Source organism: Scyliorhinus canicula, chromosome 4 (genome assembly GCF_902713615.1).
Source record: "Scyliorhinus canicula chromosome 4, sScyCan1.1, whole genome shotgun sequence".
NCBI lineage: Eukaryota > Metazoa > Chordata > Chondrichthyes > Carcharhiniformes > Scyliorhinidae > Scyliorhinus > Scyliorhinus canicula.
In genome coordinates, this window is record NC_052149.1 from 87,474,065 (window position 1) to 87,490,785 (window position 16,721).

At 46.6% G+C, this 16,721-nt stretch overlaps 1 protein-coding gene across 4 annotated transcripts in view; it reads right to left on the minus strand.

Annotated features, from left to right (window-relative positions):
• Positions 1 to 16,721, minus strand: part of LOC119964755 (zinc finger protein GLIS1-like) — a 494,047-nt gene that overhangs the window by 100,356 nt on the left and 376,970 nt on the right. For all 4 annotated transcript variants that reach the window (XM_038794696.1, XM_038794698.1, XM_038794699.1 and 1 more), the window contains 2 exons: positions 4,484 to 4,625; positions 1,719 to 1,887 (listed from right to left, as the gene is read on the minus strand). In XM_038794696.1, the coding sequence (XP_038650624.1) occupies positions 1,719 to 1,887; positions 4,484 to 4,625 (311 nt within the window). The remainder of the gene's footprint in view (positions 1 to 1,718; positions 1,888 to 4,483; positions 4,626 to 16,721) is intronic.

Sequence of the window (16,721 nt, forward strand, 5' to 3'; positions counted from 1 at the left end):
ATATCGCTGGCGCTCCCCCTCTCAATGCCCGCTACCCCCCATGCCTACAATTTCCCATCCTCACGGCCTGCTCTCTCCCCCCTCCCACCACACAATACCGGAAACACTGCTGCCTTCAATGAGGGTTCTCCCTGGCACTGCCCCGTGGCACAGGTTGGCATTGTGCCAACCTGACAGTGCCAACCTCTGCTGGGACAATGCCATGGGGCACTGCCTGAGCATAGCCCTCTAACCTCAGGGGCTATACATACCTTTGCACCCCCAGAGGGACTCTATCGATTGAATCTCATCTTTCAAAATCTGTTGTAATCCTTGCCGGCGTCATGTCAGTGAAGTTTGAATATTCAGTGAGGGGGAACAGGTAGCGGAGGAGCTGGCTAATGATATTGAAATCTAATAAAATGAGGTTCCCACCCTTGATGGGCATGGACCTCATGATGTCACCGGCAAGGGGCGCGCTTCCTGATTCTCTCCAGATTTTCTGCCTGGGTCCCCATTTTCCTGACCCGGTAAACTACTCAAAGAAATTATTATTTTGTTCCTGAGAAGATTCAGAGCTGAACATTCAAAATTATTCAAGGATCAGACATCTAAGTTATGAGAAAAGGTTGACAGGTTTTTTTGAAAGGAGTGATAGCTAATTTTTACAAAGATCCTGACCAATTGTTGACTGCAGTGAAGTATTTAAATGGCTGGGGACATAGTCACAAATTGCAGTTTTGCCATGAAACAGGACACCACAACTGAACCACCACACACTTGCAAAACACTTCTGACAATTGTCACCAGAAAACCATAAGGAACCTGTAGTGATTCTTACATGGGTATGTACAGAAGGGGCTGATGGGTAATGGAAAGACCACCAGGGAGCAGCACTGGCGTGTATAAAAGTAGGACGCAAACAGCCTTCCCCCTCTTTGGCTGATGTGACTGTGAGGAGAACAGGAACAGAAATTTAGCTCAGGGCTGCTCGTGTGGTCAGGCCTAGTTGCAGAGCATAGAAAAGTTGTAACCTTTTTACTAGTGCAGTTCTTTAAGTAAGAGCTCATGCAGTTATTCAAGTTGTGTTGCTCAATAAACCTTGTATCAAACTTCTGGATGACTTTGAGCCTTCTTCCAGAGCATCTACTGTAACTGAGTTGAGTAGCACAGATTACCATCTCTACAGGTAACAAAACAGAACTTTTACTGATTCTTTTTTGCCTCCTGGTTGTTGTCCCTTGCTGTTCCCAAGCTCATATCAACTAACATTATTGACCAGCGATGAAACCTGGTATCTTGCTTATTTGTATTGTCAGTAATAATAACCTTTATTGTCACAAGTACATTAACACTGCAATGAAGTTACCGTGAAAAGCCCCTATTCCGCCACCTGTTCAGGTTAATGGAGGGAGAATTCAGAATGTCCAAAATACCTCCCAGCACCTTCTTTCGGGGCTTGTGGAAGGAAACCGGAGCACCCGGAGGAAACCCACGCAGACACGGGGAGAAGCTGCAGACTCCACACAGACAGTGAGCCAAGTGGGAATCCATCCTGTGACCCTGGCGCTGCGAAGCCATAGTGCTAACCACCGTGCTACCATGCTGCTCTACACCACGCTGTTTGTGATATTTGTCCACAAGTGAACCCTGTTTATTTGTTTGCACATCAGACAGCTGTGGTTACACTCTAGTTCACTGTACTGCCTTGAAACTAGCAGGCATTTTGTAAACCTTACCCTTGTCTCGGATTCTCCACTGTAGGCAGTTGTGCAAGATGACCATGTGGACTACGCAAATCCCCTTCAATAGAAGGGCAATCGGAGGTTGAACTTCGGGTAAGTTGCAGAGATGACAAAACAGATGTTGCTGGTCCACTATGGCTCGTGGGAGAGCAACTATACATCCCTAAACAAACAAAGAAAAAATATCAGCGCATCGAATCAAAATAAGAAGCAATTCTGGTCGGTATTTTTTCCTTCACAAACAGTAGCACAGTGGGTAGCACTGTTGCTTCACAGCTCCAGGGTCCCAGATCGATTGCCACTTGGGTCACTGTCTGTGTGGAGTCTGCACGTTCTCTCCCTGTGTCTGCATGGGTTTCTTCCGGGTGCTCCGGTTTCCTCCCATAGTCCAAAGATGTGCAGTTTAGGTGGATTGGCCATGCTAAATTGCCCTTTGTGTCCAAAAACGTTAGGTGGGGTTACGGGGATAGGGTAGAGGTGTGGGCTTGAGTAGGGTGCTCCTTCAAAGGGCTGATGCTGACTCGTTGGGTTGAATGGCCTCCTTCTGTACTGTAAATTCTAAGATTCTACATTAGGAGTAATTTTAATTTTAACTTAATTTGCCCATCATAGAAGGTAAAATTAGGGTGTCATCCATTCTGTCGTTTTCCAGACTTTATAAAAGGGTTAAGATTACCCTTAAATGTAAATAGGCCCAATTTCATGCTATGATCTCAAGAAAAAGCCGACAGTGAGAGTATCTTTAGCTTTGATTTGTTTTGAGAGACACAGCTCAGTTGGTAGCACTCTCATCTTCGAGTCACAAGGGTCTAGGTTCAAGTCCTTCTCTAAGGCTGAGCACAAAAATCAAGGCTGATACTCCAGTGAATTTTTGACGGTGTACTGCATTGTCAGAGATTCCATCTTTCAGATAAGACATTAAATAAGGGCCTATCTGCTCTGATCTTGTGACACTATTTTCGAAGAAGAGCGAGTAATTTATCCTCTATGTGCTGGTCAATATTTATCCCTCAATCAACGTCACAAAAGCACATTATCTGGACATTACCGTGCATAAAACAAATAAAAATATAATAAATAAAGTGCTGACAAAAAGTATTTAAAAAGAAAAATAAAGCAATTAGCTTCTACTTGATTTGAAAATTTGCAGAAATTAAGACTTTTGGCTTTAACCTAAACCCAGTTCCTTCTTAAGCATGGGACAAGGCATTCCTCGTTACATGGCATAATGGTACTACCCTTAGAAACAAAATGAGTCTTTGGACTGTCAGCAACATGATAGGGGATTTGCTAGAAAATATGAATATATTTAACATCAAACTTGCACTTTTTTCATGACTGTGACCGGCCACCCCTGTATGTCACTGACAAGGCACTGGGCTTTGCATAGTGATGTTGCATAAATTTGGTGATTTTAATAAGGATCATAATTTAAGAGCTACCTGGAAGCCTTTCTAGAGCCTGGCCCGGAAATATATATACCACCAGAAAAATATACTATATACACAGGCAGCTCTTGTTTTCCTGGAGTGGCCAGTTCCAAGAGCCTCAGGCTTCACTGAAATCACAACCCAGCTGCAAAGGAGTTAGTTTTGTTGGCATCATCAGAGTGGTCATATCAGGGAGATCTCACATGAAGATTAACTTCCCCATTAAGATAATTGGTACTTTTTTTTACAATCAATTATTTATTTTTCAATAGACAATAGTGAGTACTTTGAACAAAAAATATTCTCCCTAGACATTCCTTCATCTTTAACCTTATATGCAGTTAGCTACTTTACTTTGGTAAATACCAGGATAAATTTCTGTTGTCTCATCCGAGGGTAACATATGTTACAAAGTGTTGAAACTCTTAATTTTATTGACTCTGTGTTACACAATCTTAAGAACATTTCTATATGTATTCAACATCATTGTACTGCACTTGGATCATCAATCAAGATTATAACTGGTGCACTGTTTGGCCCCATTTATGAAAGAAAAACTGGCTAACGTTATGCCTGTGATTATCACCATGGTATCTGCCAAGTTTAGAAAACAAGTAAAGTGGGGTCCAAAAAGTGCATCGGAGACATACTGGCACCACTAATGAAGCCACACTAGCTGAACAGAGGGGGGAGATCTGAGTAACCTCTTATAGTAAGCAGTTTGAAATTTTTGAGGTTTGCATTGTGCACTGTGCTGTAATCTACAAGAGATGTAAACACTAGAGTCGTGTGTTCATCTCCATCACAATTTGCTTCTTGCTTTTTCTTCCACAACACAATATTGAGACCTATTCTGATGTTTCTTACAGAATGACATTTTTGTAAACAATATTTACTTTTTTTTTCCTTTCTCTACTAGCTGCATTCCTACAAATCTCCAGGTTATTTTAAACCAATGTATAATGTCAGCTCCCTGACAGCTCAGTTGGTAAAGTGCACTGACGCAGGAGCTCAAACTCCCTATCCCCGTCTGTCTCCTATCTTCCCACAATCTACAGTCTTTAAAAACTCAAGCGTGGTATCATCTAATAAGAACTTACTGATTTATCTTGGGTTAAATTTTTCATGCACAGGACATCTCAAAGGCAAAACACCAGAGGCAGAGAGGTGAGAAATTAGACAATTCCAGAAAGTAGATATATTGTGTTCTCAGGCCACACCTCAGCCAGGTTTCTCAATTCAGACAAAAATATTGTGGTCAACTTAGTTTGCGTGTGAGGCTAATTTGTGAGATTTAGGAAGTTTTATTTTGAAATAATTAAAACACACCTGGATATATCTCATGATTGACTGCCAAAGTTCTTCCAATGCTGTTGTTTATTATATTGCGCGGTGAAGTCACTGGCTGAAGAGACTGAATAGTCAGGCAATCGTTCATCATATCTGGTTCAAGTTCAGCGCCTGAACGCAGCTTCAAATTAAAGGGAAGAAAAAGTAGAAAAGACTTCCATCAACAAATGTCTGGTGCCACTGTATCATATTATCATATAGTCTAAATATTTCCAGGAATTGTCATCAAACAATGTCTTGACTGTGGGAACATACAACTCGATTAGAATTAGTCACTCAGGTTTCCTGAAATGGTTCAGTGGGTCCACTGTATCACAAAGTAAAATAGGCAGATTCCAGTATTGATCTGGTCTTAGCTGGTTGCAATTGAGTCAGCTGGGGAGATGTAAAGTTGTTTACATTCACTATCATTTATGGATCTATCATTTCAAGTAGTAGGGTGTTGTACAGCAACAAATCATCAGAGCACTACTATTGTGTTACCAATGTCAAACATTTCCCTGATGGAGATGGGCACATAAGCGAGCAGGCACGGACATTTATCCCACCGGTTGGCATGCTGGTTCCCCAGCTCTATTCCATCCCCCGAGCCATTTTCAATGAGGCGGGAAAGGGAGAAGCAGGAGGGCAACCAGCCACAAGCAGCGGGTTCAACTAACTGAAAGTCCATTAAGGCCTATTGTCAGGGGCCAATTGGGACTTTCTGGTTGGCCTCAGAGTTCATAAAGCTATTGAGGAACAGTGCAGCGACAGACTGAGCAGCCAGCACTCCAGGCAGTTAAGGGCCCTCCCTGCCTGCCAGGCTTCAGCTGCAGCCAAATGCCACTCCGTGGAGTGACTACCCTGCCCCCACCTTCCACCCTTAGAGAAGGAAATCTGACATCCTTACCTGGTCTGGCCAACATGTGACTCCAGATCCACAGCAATGTGGTTGACTCTTAAAATGCCCTCTGAAATAGCCTAGCAAGCCATTCAGTTCAAGGCCAATTAGGGACGGCCACTAAATGCTGGCCCTGCATACAGTGGTTTGGGTTTAGCAGACAACTTTGCAAAATGAGAATTTCTATCAAGAATTCAGGCATGAATTTCAGTGCATTATAATTAATTATTTTTTTTTAAATTTAGAGTACGCAATTCATTTTTTTCCAATTAAGGGGCAATTTAGCTTGGCCAATCCACCTCGCCTGCACACCTTCTGAGTTGAGGGGGTGAAACCCACGCAAACACAGGGAAGATGTGCAAACTCCACACGGACAGTGACCCAGAGCCAGGATCGAACCTGGGACCTCGGTGGGCAGGAGTGCTAACCACTATGCCTCCGTGCTGCCCTGAAAACTGGATTATGATACCATGTGTGTCTTGCTTTATTGGATTTCTATTGTTTCTGAATTGCAATGTTTGCATTTTTAGAGAGAGGTTATATTAAGCTAATATGGTTAATGGGGTGCAGATGGACTTCCAAAAAGTGTTTAATAAAGAGCCAGAGCCATAATCGAACCTGGGACCTCGGCGCCATGAGGCAGCAGTGCTACTCACTGCTCCACCATGCTGCCAGTGCATTATAATTAAGAACATCTCATGGCATCACATGGCATCAGATCAACATGGACACGGAAACCCTGCCCCCCCCTCCCACACACATACACACACACACCATCAGCCAATGAATTAGTTGAACACCATGAGGAAGCACCAAAGGTAGCAAGTATACTCTGGGTGGGGGACTTCAAAATCCATCACCGAGTGGCTCGGAAGTACCACCACAGACTGAGTTGGAGTTGCTCGAGTCCTAAAGGAAATAGCTGCTAGACTGGTGAACCAAGAAGAGGGAAACAAATGGTGACCTCATCCTCACCAACCTGCCTGCCGCAGATGCATCTGCGCGTGACAGTATTGATAGGAGTGACCACTGCACAGGCCTTGTGGAGACAAAGATCTGTCTTCACACTGAGGATGCCCTTCATTGTGTTATGCGGTACTACCACTGTGTTATATGGGATAGATATTGAACAGATCGAGTAACTCAAGACTGGGCATCCATGAGGCACTGAGGATCAGCAGCAGCAGCAAAATTGTACTCACCTACAGCGTGATGGCATACTCTCCATTTACCTGGGTGAGTGCAGCTTCAACAACATTCAAGAAGCTCAACACCATCCAGGACAAAAGTAGCCCTCTTGAGTGGTATTCCTTGCACAAGCATTGACTTCCTCCACCACCATTGCATCACTGGCAGCAGTGTGTACCATCGAGAGAATGCTCTGCAAGAACTCACAAAGGCTGCTTAGACAGCACCTTCCAAACCCACAACCACTACCATCTAGAAGGACAAAGGCAGCAGATACATGGAAATACCACCACGTGAAATTCCCCTCCAAGCTAGGAGAAGCACCCAGAAGGGATTCATACTCCCTTGCCATGCAAGGCAGGGAGCGCAAGGGATTCTGCCATTTTGAGTAGGTGGCCCGATAGTGAGGTCTGGTGGCTGGCCCCCCTCCTCTGCACAATGCAAATCATGTCCCCATGAAAAGTACTGGAATCCTCCTCCCCCCCCCCCCTCCCCCCATATTATGGGAATTGCTGGGTCGCCATATTCCTCTGCCCACTGCATGCACGCATGATGGTGACCCAACACCCCCACCGGAGCTCCCATTAGTACCCGCAGCAGAAACCCCCATCAGACTCTCCACCAGACCACCATTAGAGCCCACTACCAGAGAAACCCCCATCAGTGATCCCCCCATCAGAGGCCCGCCCATATCAGAGGCTCCCCGTATCAGAGACCATCCCCCCACCTACCCATTAGTCACCCCTGTCTGAAAGCTAAAGAGCAGTCCAGGCAGAGACAGTGACATATCACTGCTTTTTCACTTATTTGTCTCTTACATTGCTGCCTCAGATGTGTAGAAAGAAACAGCTGTTACTTCATAGAAAGGTAAAACCACATCACAAGGCTTTACATCCCTTCAGGTCCTTTGATATGCAAGGCTTCTATTCACTTTCAAAGAGAAAAGCTTTTAGTAGGCTGCAATTGAAGGAGTAATAGCTACCAGACTGCCAGGTATCTGGATTGTATATTTTCATTTTCCTTCATGTCTGAATGCTGTTTCAAGTACCCTGCTATGAACCAAACTTCACTATTTATAAACATCTAGCTATGATTGCCAGCTCCTTACCACATAAAAAGCTGTTCAGTTCTTTCTGCTGAGAAAAAGAGGAAGTGAAAGCACTTAACCCCAAATGGATATGGGGCGGGTCTCTTATATGGGGATATGATGGGAGGTCTCTGGTGGGTGATATGATAGGAGTCTCTGATAGGGGGATCTCTGGTGGTGGGGTGTAATCGGGGACTCTGATGAGGAGATAGGGTGGGCAGATATTTGCATTGTGGGTGCGAGAGAGGCTTTCCGATGGACTTTGGGGCAGCTATATTAAATACATACTTCCTTGGTCCACCATGTGATCCACCGTGTCAGGGCCACACTGGCAAATACTTGAACTAGTCCACACTTGCATGAATCTCAGCCTATAGGGTTGGGGCATCATGGAGGCATGGAGAATCCAGTGTCCAGCCTGTTATAGGATGCAAATCGGTTCAAATGAGCTCTAACTGGCGCGGGGCACAAATCTTATTGCTGCCGCAAGGGGGGGACTGGAGCATCGCAACAGTGGCGATCCCGTTTTTGGTCAACACGAGATTCTCCACCTCACCAGGAACGCCACTAACGGCAGCAGGTAATCTCCTCCCAACTTTCATTTTTTTTCCATAAATTCAGAATAGCCAATTCATTTTTTTCAATTAAGGGGCAATTTAGTGTGGCCAATCCACCTACCCTGCACATCTTTAGGTTGTGGGGGCCAAACCCATGCAAACATGGGGAGAATGTGCAAACTCCACACGGACTGTGACCCAGGGCCGGGATCGAACCAGGGACCTCGGCGCCGTGAGGCAGCAGTGCTAACCACTGTGCCACTGTGCTGCCCCTTCTCCCAACTTTCATGTGTGTTTGGAATCGAAAGCCAAGCCTTAAGCTATTAGTCAATTGGAAAATTGGATACGATTGGAATAGCTTTTTTCTTGCTGTGTCTGACATCATGTTTGCAGATTTATGATATTCATTTTGAGTGGTTGAACACAGTTTCAAATAAAACAAAAGTACACCCCCACCTGTCAGAAGAGGTCGGCCTTCTTATATCGTTCTCAGGTAAATTAAGATGCCCGTGCTATCACGTTGTCTCCCTCCCTCACCAATACCATTCTGTCTCCCTCCCTCACCAATACCATTTCCACCAAGTGGTTAAGTTCAAAGATAAAAAAAAGCATAAGTGTGGATGTTATAAGATATATTCTCAATAACAGGAAAAAGCCGGTCGACCAACTGTGATTCCTCTTTTCAGAAATCAACTCCCATCTATCTAAGTTCTAACTCTGTCCCTTCATCTGTTCCTGTTTAGAAACACATCAGATTGTCTCTTGAGCCCATTTATACAGTGTAGCTCTTCATGTTTTACACCATAAATCCATTATCCTTTGGGTGAAAACATTCCACCTGAATTCCCTTATTTTGCACATCTTAATTTTTAACTTGTGTCTCATGGTGCTTGTCAAAGTTTGCTTGGGTTAATTTTAATAAAAATGTTGATATTCTTTGAAATTTCAATTAGATTATTCTAGAGGGGTCAAGTTTCAACTGCTGACCATTTGATACTTGTCTGAAAAATTAGCAGCCAGCAAAAGAAAATCTGGTGGAGTCTTTGGACAACTGTTTAATTTTCAGGCAGGCTTATGGGTAGCCATCCCCTTTCCGCTCCTCCAAAAAGACAGGCAGGAGGATGTTTAACATAAGCAAATTGGTGTCCTTGTCAGAATGCAGGATTCCAACTGTAATTTTCATGAAGAAATGGATATAGTAGGCGAAGTGCATGCTCATTCCTGTTTTCCAGCCATGGAGTGTCTGCCTTCGCCAGCAGTCCTGAAAAGGACTCCTGGAGGCAACTCAGAAAAGCTGCATTTTTGGTGCCATTTAAAGATTTTTCTGGGCAGGTGGAAGAATTGGGCTGACAAGTGAAAAGGAAAATTCACACCACGAAAGCACTGGCAATGACCATCCCGAACAAGGGAGAATCTAACTGTCTCCCCTTAACATTCAAATACATTACCATTGCTGAATTCCCCGTTATAAATCTACTGGAGGTTTCCATTGACCAGAAACCGAACTGGACCAACCATATAAATACTGTGGCTACAGGAGCAGGTACAGGCTGGGAATTCTGCAGAGAGTATCTCATCTCCTGACTGCGCAAAGCCTGTCCATCATCTACAAGACACAGGTCCAACATATGGAAACTCTCCACTTTCCTGAGTGAGTGCAGCTCCAACAAAACTCAAGAAGCTCAGCACCATCTGAAACAAAGCATCCACTATCTTAAACATTCATTCCCTCCACCACTGATGCACAGTAGCAGCAATGTATACCATGTACAAGATGCATTGCAACAAGTTACCAAGTTTCTTTCAGTAGCACCTTTCAAACTCGCAACCTCAACCACCGAGAAGAGCAAAGGCGGCAGATGCAAATTTCCCTCCAAGCTACTCACCATCCTGACCTTGAACTACATCGCCATTCACTGTCACTGGGCCAAAATCCTGGAACTCCCATCCTAACAGCACTGCGGTACTACCTACTCCAGATGGACTGCAGCAGTTCAAAAAGGCATCTCACTAACACCTTCTCAAGGGCAATTGGGGATGGGCAATTGAAGAATAAAAATAAAACAGATTCTATTAGCCATTTGGTTCTGAGTTGAGAGAGGTCAATCTTCAGCTGCCCCAAATTAGCAAGTTGTAACGAGTGCCCATTTGCTTCTCACAGATTGCTGGTAAAAGAATTCATTGAGGCCTCAACTTAAAAGTGGTTTGGGCATCCTATCTGCATTCTTGGGAAGGTGCCGAAGGCACACCACTGATATTACATCCAATATGTGCTCAACTTCAAGTTCTCCCCCAAAGTGACATCACCTCCATCGAAAAGAGGCCAAATTCCATAAGCTTCTGATACCCAGTTCATCTTCACTGCATTTTCAATGGAAATAACAGCCCCACCTCTACACATTTGCTTAGCCTCACTTCTGTATGAGTCAGGAGTTTGTGGATCATTGACCCACAAGTGAGTGAAAAACCTAATATGGCACTGCAGAGGGAGGACATTGTCAAAGTATTATTATTCAGATTAAAATTTCCACTAAATTCCCACCTGGCCGTTCAAGTGGTTATTAAAGATGCTGTGACACTGAAGAAGAGCACAAAGTTATCTGTGTTCCTGCCAACAAAAACATACATTAACTGGTCATTGATATTAATACTGCTTGTAGGACAGAATGACAATCACATCAACAACAATCACCACCCTCAAAAAATAATTCACTATGTGGAGCATTATGAGGAGATATTTTTATACCAAACATTGTCACGTAAGCGCAAGTATCATACTGATAAAGATGTGGGTCTGACTGAAATGTTATAATGGGGAAGAACTGGAGTATGTCTTGTGCTGTCTCGGGAGGAGGTGGGATGGGGAATTCAGGGAGAATTTTTTCTGATGTCATGAATTTAAGACCTGCGCTATTTAACTTCAGACCCATTTTTTAGATTTGATTAATGGACTGCCCACTCGATTACAGCAAATATAGGGAGCATGTCAACTCTTCTAGCAGGCTTCCACAGCTCCACTTAGCATGTGAATACACTTCTCAAAGGAAGATTGTATTCAGTGCTGCCAGATTGATCTGTGATACTTTTGGAAAGTAGACAACCTTAGCAATTAGCTACAGCATATCCCCCAGGTTCACTGATGCTCCCCTGGAGCTCTGAGCGGAAGAGGTGGCGTGCATTTACTCTGGTGCTAGCCAAGACCATGGATTGAGCTAGGAAATCCTCTGCTTGGCCCCACAGACAGGAGATTCTGCCAGCATCGGCAGGTGGTCACAGGGGATGAACCCAATGTGGGTGTGTTCCATTCTCAAACAGATGAAGTGCCCTCCAGTTACCCATCCAACAGAGTCTGCATGGGACAGCATGATTGAGATTATGATATGAAGTGTTTAAGGCTGACTTTCAAGAACTTTAATAAGAATTTATTTTTATATAAAACCTTTTACATAATAAAATGTCACAAGGCGCTTCACAGAGGTATTATAAAACAAAATCAGACATCTAAGGAGTTATTCAGGCAGATGACCAAGAGCTTAGTCAAACAGGTAGATTTTGAGGAATGGCTTCAAGGACAAAAAAGCGATACAGAGGCACAAATATTTAGATAAGGAATTTCAGAGCTTAAGGCTTAACCAGCTGAAAGCAGGACCACCAGTGGTGGAGCAATTTTATTGGAGATGTTCAAGAGGCTGAAATTAGAGGAGTGGAGGTATCTTGGAGGGCAATAGCCAGGAAATTAATGACTTATCATGTGTGTTTGCAATATAATGACGTCCATGGTTATGATGGGGAGGGTTTCAGCCATATGAAAGTGACTGAATCCAACTTTTTGGCCTAAATTTTCAGGATGGGGGGGGGGGGGCCATCTGAGGAGTCTGTTGGGAGCACATCCCTGGCGACTCCTTGAGGCCCAATGCCATTTCACACTCTAATGAGTGTTGATTGGCAGAAGGCAGGACTTCTGCCCATCACTGGGAAAAGGTTCTGTAGCCACCTAAGATGGACACTGGGCTACAAAATGGAGAACTGCTAAGGCTGCAGGAAAAAACAGTCTTAGCAAGGACAAGCAGTTTGCAGAAGACTAATTAGCATTCTGCACGTACAGAAACCAGTTTTTGGCCAGGTGCAGAGTTTCAGCCAAAGGTGTAAATGGCAACAAGACCTACATAGTAATGAGGTGATCCAGATCCAGACCCCGCACAATAGAAACATTTAAGTATCAATGGATACTTTTGAGTAGACGCCCAGACAGAACAGCACCACAGTATCCAACACAAAGAACCATAGGGACCGCCCCACCCATCGAGGAACGACCCTCAGATTGGGGGGTTTAGAAGATATCGATTGGGAAAGGCCCAATCGATACATGGCAGGTAAAAGGCCCGCCCCGAAGGGGCACGGACTTCTAGGGACTATAAAAGTAGACCCCGCACATGGTTCGGTCTGCTTTGCTCCGGCCCAGATCTGCTTTGCTCTGGCCCAGATCTGCTGTTGCTTCCAGACTCCGGCCCAGACTTGTTACATCGCATCCTGACTCCAGTTTCAGCACCGGCCGTTGAGCATCAGCCATCGAACTGTAAGTGCCAATACAACGATCGCTACATGATCCAGACCTTGCTAGATCCTGACAACTTTAAGTACCTGGGATTTGCAGACCAAGAATGGGACGAAGGCCTTCTCCCCTGACCTTGCCTGTTCCTATCTAGATAAGTATTTTAGTTGTTTAGTATTAGAAGTAAGTTAGTCTCTTTAGCGTATGCATGTGTATTTATTATATTTGTCATAATAAATATCAATCGTTTGGACTTACTAATCGGTGTACAGATTTATTACTTTGAACCTGACCTTGATATACTTGTGAGGTGTCTAAATACGGCACCTGGCGACTCCTGAGCATAATTACATACACAGAGCCATAGTAGTGTTAAGCACAAGGCCTTTAAACGGAGGCGTGTTAATACACTCCAGTAAAACGAGCAACAGTTCTGCCTTGGAGCACTGCCAGATCAGGTTGACAGGCAGCTCTAAAGTCATTCCAGGAACAGCGCTGCATTGGCTGGAAGAGGCACTGTGGTGAATGTGTAACCACTATAAATTCACACTGTACATCACTGTGTCCCTGTGGGCTCCATCTGTGAGCCGTTGCGCGGCTCTGCCCACAGGGGGAGATGAGGAGCATGTACAGGGCTCCGCCCTCAGCAGGAAGTATAAGTCCTGCGAGTCCGCCCTCAGTTCAGCATAGTCGCAGGCAGGCTCAGTTGTAAGCCGATTAAAGCCACAGTTTACTTCAACTCGTGTCTCTGAATGAATTGATGGTCGCATCAATTTAATCGACTTAAAAACTACTATGGAATCAGCCCTCAAACCTGACCGACTGGAACTTGATCCACAGGCCGCAGAAGCAAAGGAAATTTTTTTGCATTGGCTTCAGTGCTTCAAGGCCTACCTGGCTGCGTCGACTACCTCCTCTGTTACAGAAGAACAGAAACTCAGTCTTCTCCACGCACGGGTGAGCCATCGTATTTCTACTCAACTTGATGTAACTGACTCTTATACTGAGGCCCTCGTGATACTCGACCGCCTGTACGTGCAGCCCGTGAATGAAGTCTACGCGCGACACATCTTTACAACTCGCCGCCAGCGCCCTGAGGAGTCGCTAGAAGACTATTTGCGCGACCTTAAAGCCCTAGCACGCGAATGTAACTTCCAGGCCGTGACAGCCTCCCAGCACATGGAACTCTCTGTCCGAGACGTGTATGTTGCAGGGGTCCGATCCAATTATGTGTGGCAGCGTCTTCTCGAGAAAGGGGACCTGGACCTGGAGGGCACGGTAAAACTAAACGCTTTCCAAAGCTTAACTGCCTTCCCGGCCGATCACGCGACCCCATCGTAGACCCCCGACCAGAGACTGCACCAGGCCTGCGCCGCGCGGACACCCGCCCACCATGGAGGGCTATCGTGCCACTTTTGTGGCCAGCCACAACACTCTCGGCAGCATTGCCTGGCCTGCAACGCGACCTGCAGCAGCTGCGGGCGGAAAGGGCACTTTGCTCAGGTCTACCTGGCCAAAGCTAAAAACTCTTAACTCGAACCCTAACCCAAACACTCGCTCCTCTGACTCCCAGGCCCGCAGACCCCGCAATGTGGCAGCGTGTCTGCCGCCTCCGCACAACATGTGCGACTCACGGGGGCCGCCATCTTGGCAATCCTCCCTCACGCAGCCGGCCATGTGCGATTCGTGGGGGCCGCCATCTTGGGCACCATCTTCCTCACCGTTCGCCACGTGTGATCCATGGGGGCGGCCATCTTGGACGCCATCTTCCTCGCCGCCCGCCACGTGTGATCAACGGGGGCCGCCATCTTGGCCATCACCCGCTACGCCACTCGAATATTACCACCTCCGTGAACAGTCATCACGGGGCCGCTCCAGCACCGCCGACCACGCCACCGACTACCTGCAGCTCAGTGCAGTCACTTTGGATCAGTCGCGGCCAAAGCACCTCAAGAGCTCCATGATGTCCGTCCAGATCAACAGATACGAGACACCGTGCCTGTTCGACTCCGGGAGCACTGAGAGCTTTGTTCACCCAGATCTGGTGAGGCGCTGTTCGCTCCCGATATTCCCGACACAGCAAACAATCTCCCTCACCTCAGGGTCGCACTCAGTTCAGACACAGGGGCCATTACTGCGACGCTAACAATACAGGGTGCCGACTACACCAATTTCCAATTGTGCTCCCAGACCTCTGCGCCCCCCCTCCTCCTAGGACTGGATTTCCAGTGCAACCTCAGGAACCTCACACTCAGCTTTGGCGGACCCCTTCCACCACTCACTATATGTAGTCTAGCAAACCTGAAAATTGACCCCCCTCCACTCTTCGCTAATCTCACTGCCAACTGCAAACCAGTGGCCACTCGCAGCAGGAGGTAGAGCCTGCAGGACAGGGTGTTTATCAGATCCGAAGTCCGGCATCTTTTGCGTGAACGAGTCATAGAGGCCAGTAATAGCCCCTGGAGAATTCAGGTGGTGGTCGTCAAAACCGGAGAAAAGTTCCGGATGGTGGTTGATTACAGCCAGACCATTAACTGGTTCACGCACCTTGATGCGTACCCCCTTCCCCGGATTGCAGACATGGTAAATCAGATCGCCCAGTACCGCATATTCTCCACGGTGGATCTGAAGTCTGCATACCACCAGCTCCCAATCTGCCCGGAGGACCGCCACTACACGGCGTTCGAGGCAGACGGCCGCCTTTTCCATTTCCTCCGGGTTCCCTTTGGTGTAACAAACGGGATTTCGGTGTTCCAACGAGTAATGGACCGAATGGTGGACCAGTACGGGCTGCGAGCCACATTTCCACACTTGGATAACGTCACCATCTGCGGCCATGACCAGCAGGACCACGACGCCAACCTCCACCGATTTCTCCAAACTGCCTAAAAACTCAATCTCACATATAATAAGGAGAAATGTGTTTTCCGCACAACCAGGCTAGCCATCCTCGGCTACGTCGTGGAAAACGGGGTCCCAGGACCCGACCCTGACCATATGCGCCCACTCTTACAACTCCCTCTCCCTCACTGTACCAAGGCCCTCAAGAGGTGCCTCGGATTTTTCTCATACTACGCCCAGTGGGTCCCCCAGTATGCGGACAAAGCCCGCCCACTATTTAAGGCCCCACTCTTCCCACTGTCAGCCGAGGCTCGCCAGGCCTTCAACTGCATTAAGACGGACATCGCCAAAGCCGCCATGCGGGCGGTAGATGAGTCCGTCCCATTCCAGGTGGAGAGCGACGCCTCAGAAGTCACTCTCGCTGCCACTCTGAACCAGGCAGGCAGGCCAGTAGCGGTCTTTTCCCGAACCCTCTCCGCTTCGGAACTTCGACACTCCTCAGTCGAAAAGGAAGCCCAAGCCATTGTGGAAGCCATACGGCACTGGAGGCACTACCTCGCTGGTAGGAGGTTTACCCTCATCACCGACCAGAGATCGGTTGCCTTTATGTTTGACAACTCGCAGGTGGGCAAAATGAAGAATGACAAAATCTTGCGTTGGAGGATTCAACTCTCCACCTATAATTACGATATAGTATATCGCCCTGGGAATGTCAATGAGCCCCCAGATGCCCTGTCCTGCGGCACATGCGCCAGCGCGCAAGACGACCGACTACAGGCTATCCACAATGACCTCTGCCAGCCGGGGGTCATCCGGTTCGCCCACTACATCAAGGCCCGCAACCTGCCCTTCTCCACCGAGGAGGTTAAAGCCATCACCAGGAATTGCCCGATCTGCGCGGAGTGTAAACCGCACTTCTATAGACCAGACAAGGCCCACCTGGTAAAGGCATCCCGGCCCTTTGAACGCCTGAGTATTGATTTCAAAGGGCCCCTCCCTTCGAACAACCGTAACATCTACTTTCTTAATATTATAGACGAGTTCTCCCGTTTCCCTTTCGCCATCCCATGCCCCGATATGACCACCCCCACGGTTATCAGAGCCCTGCACAG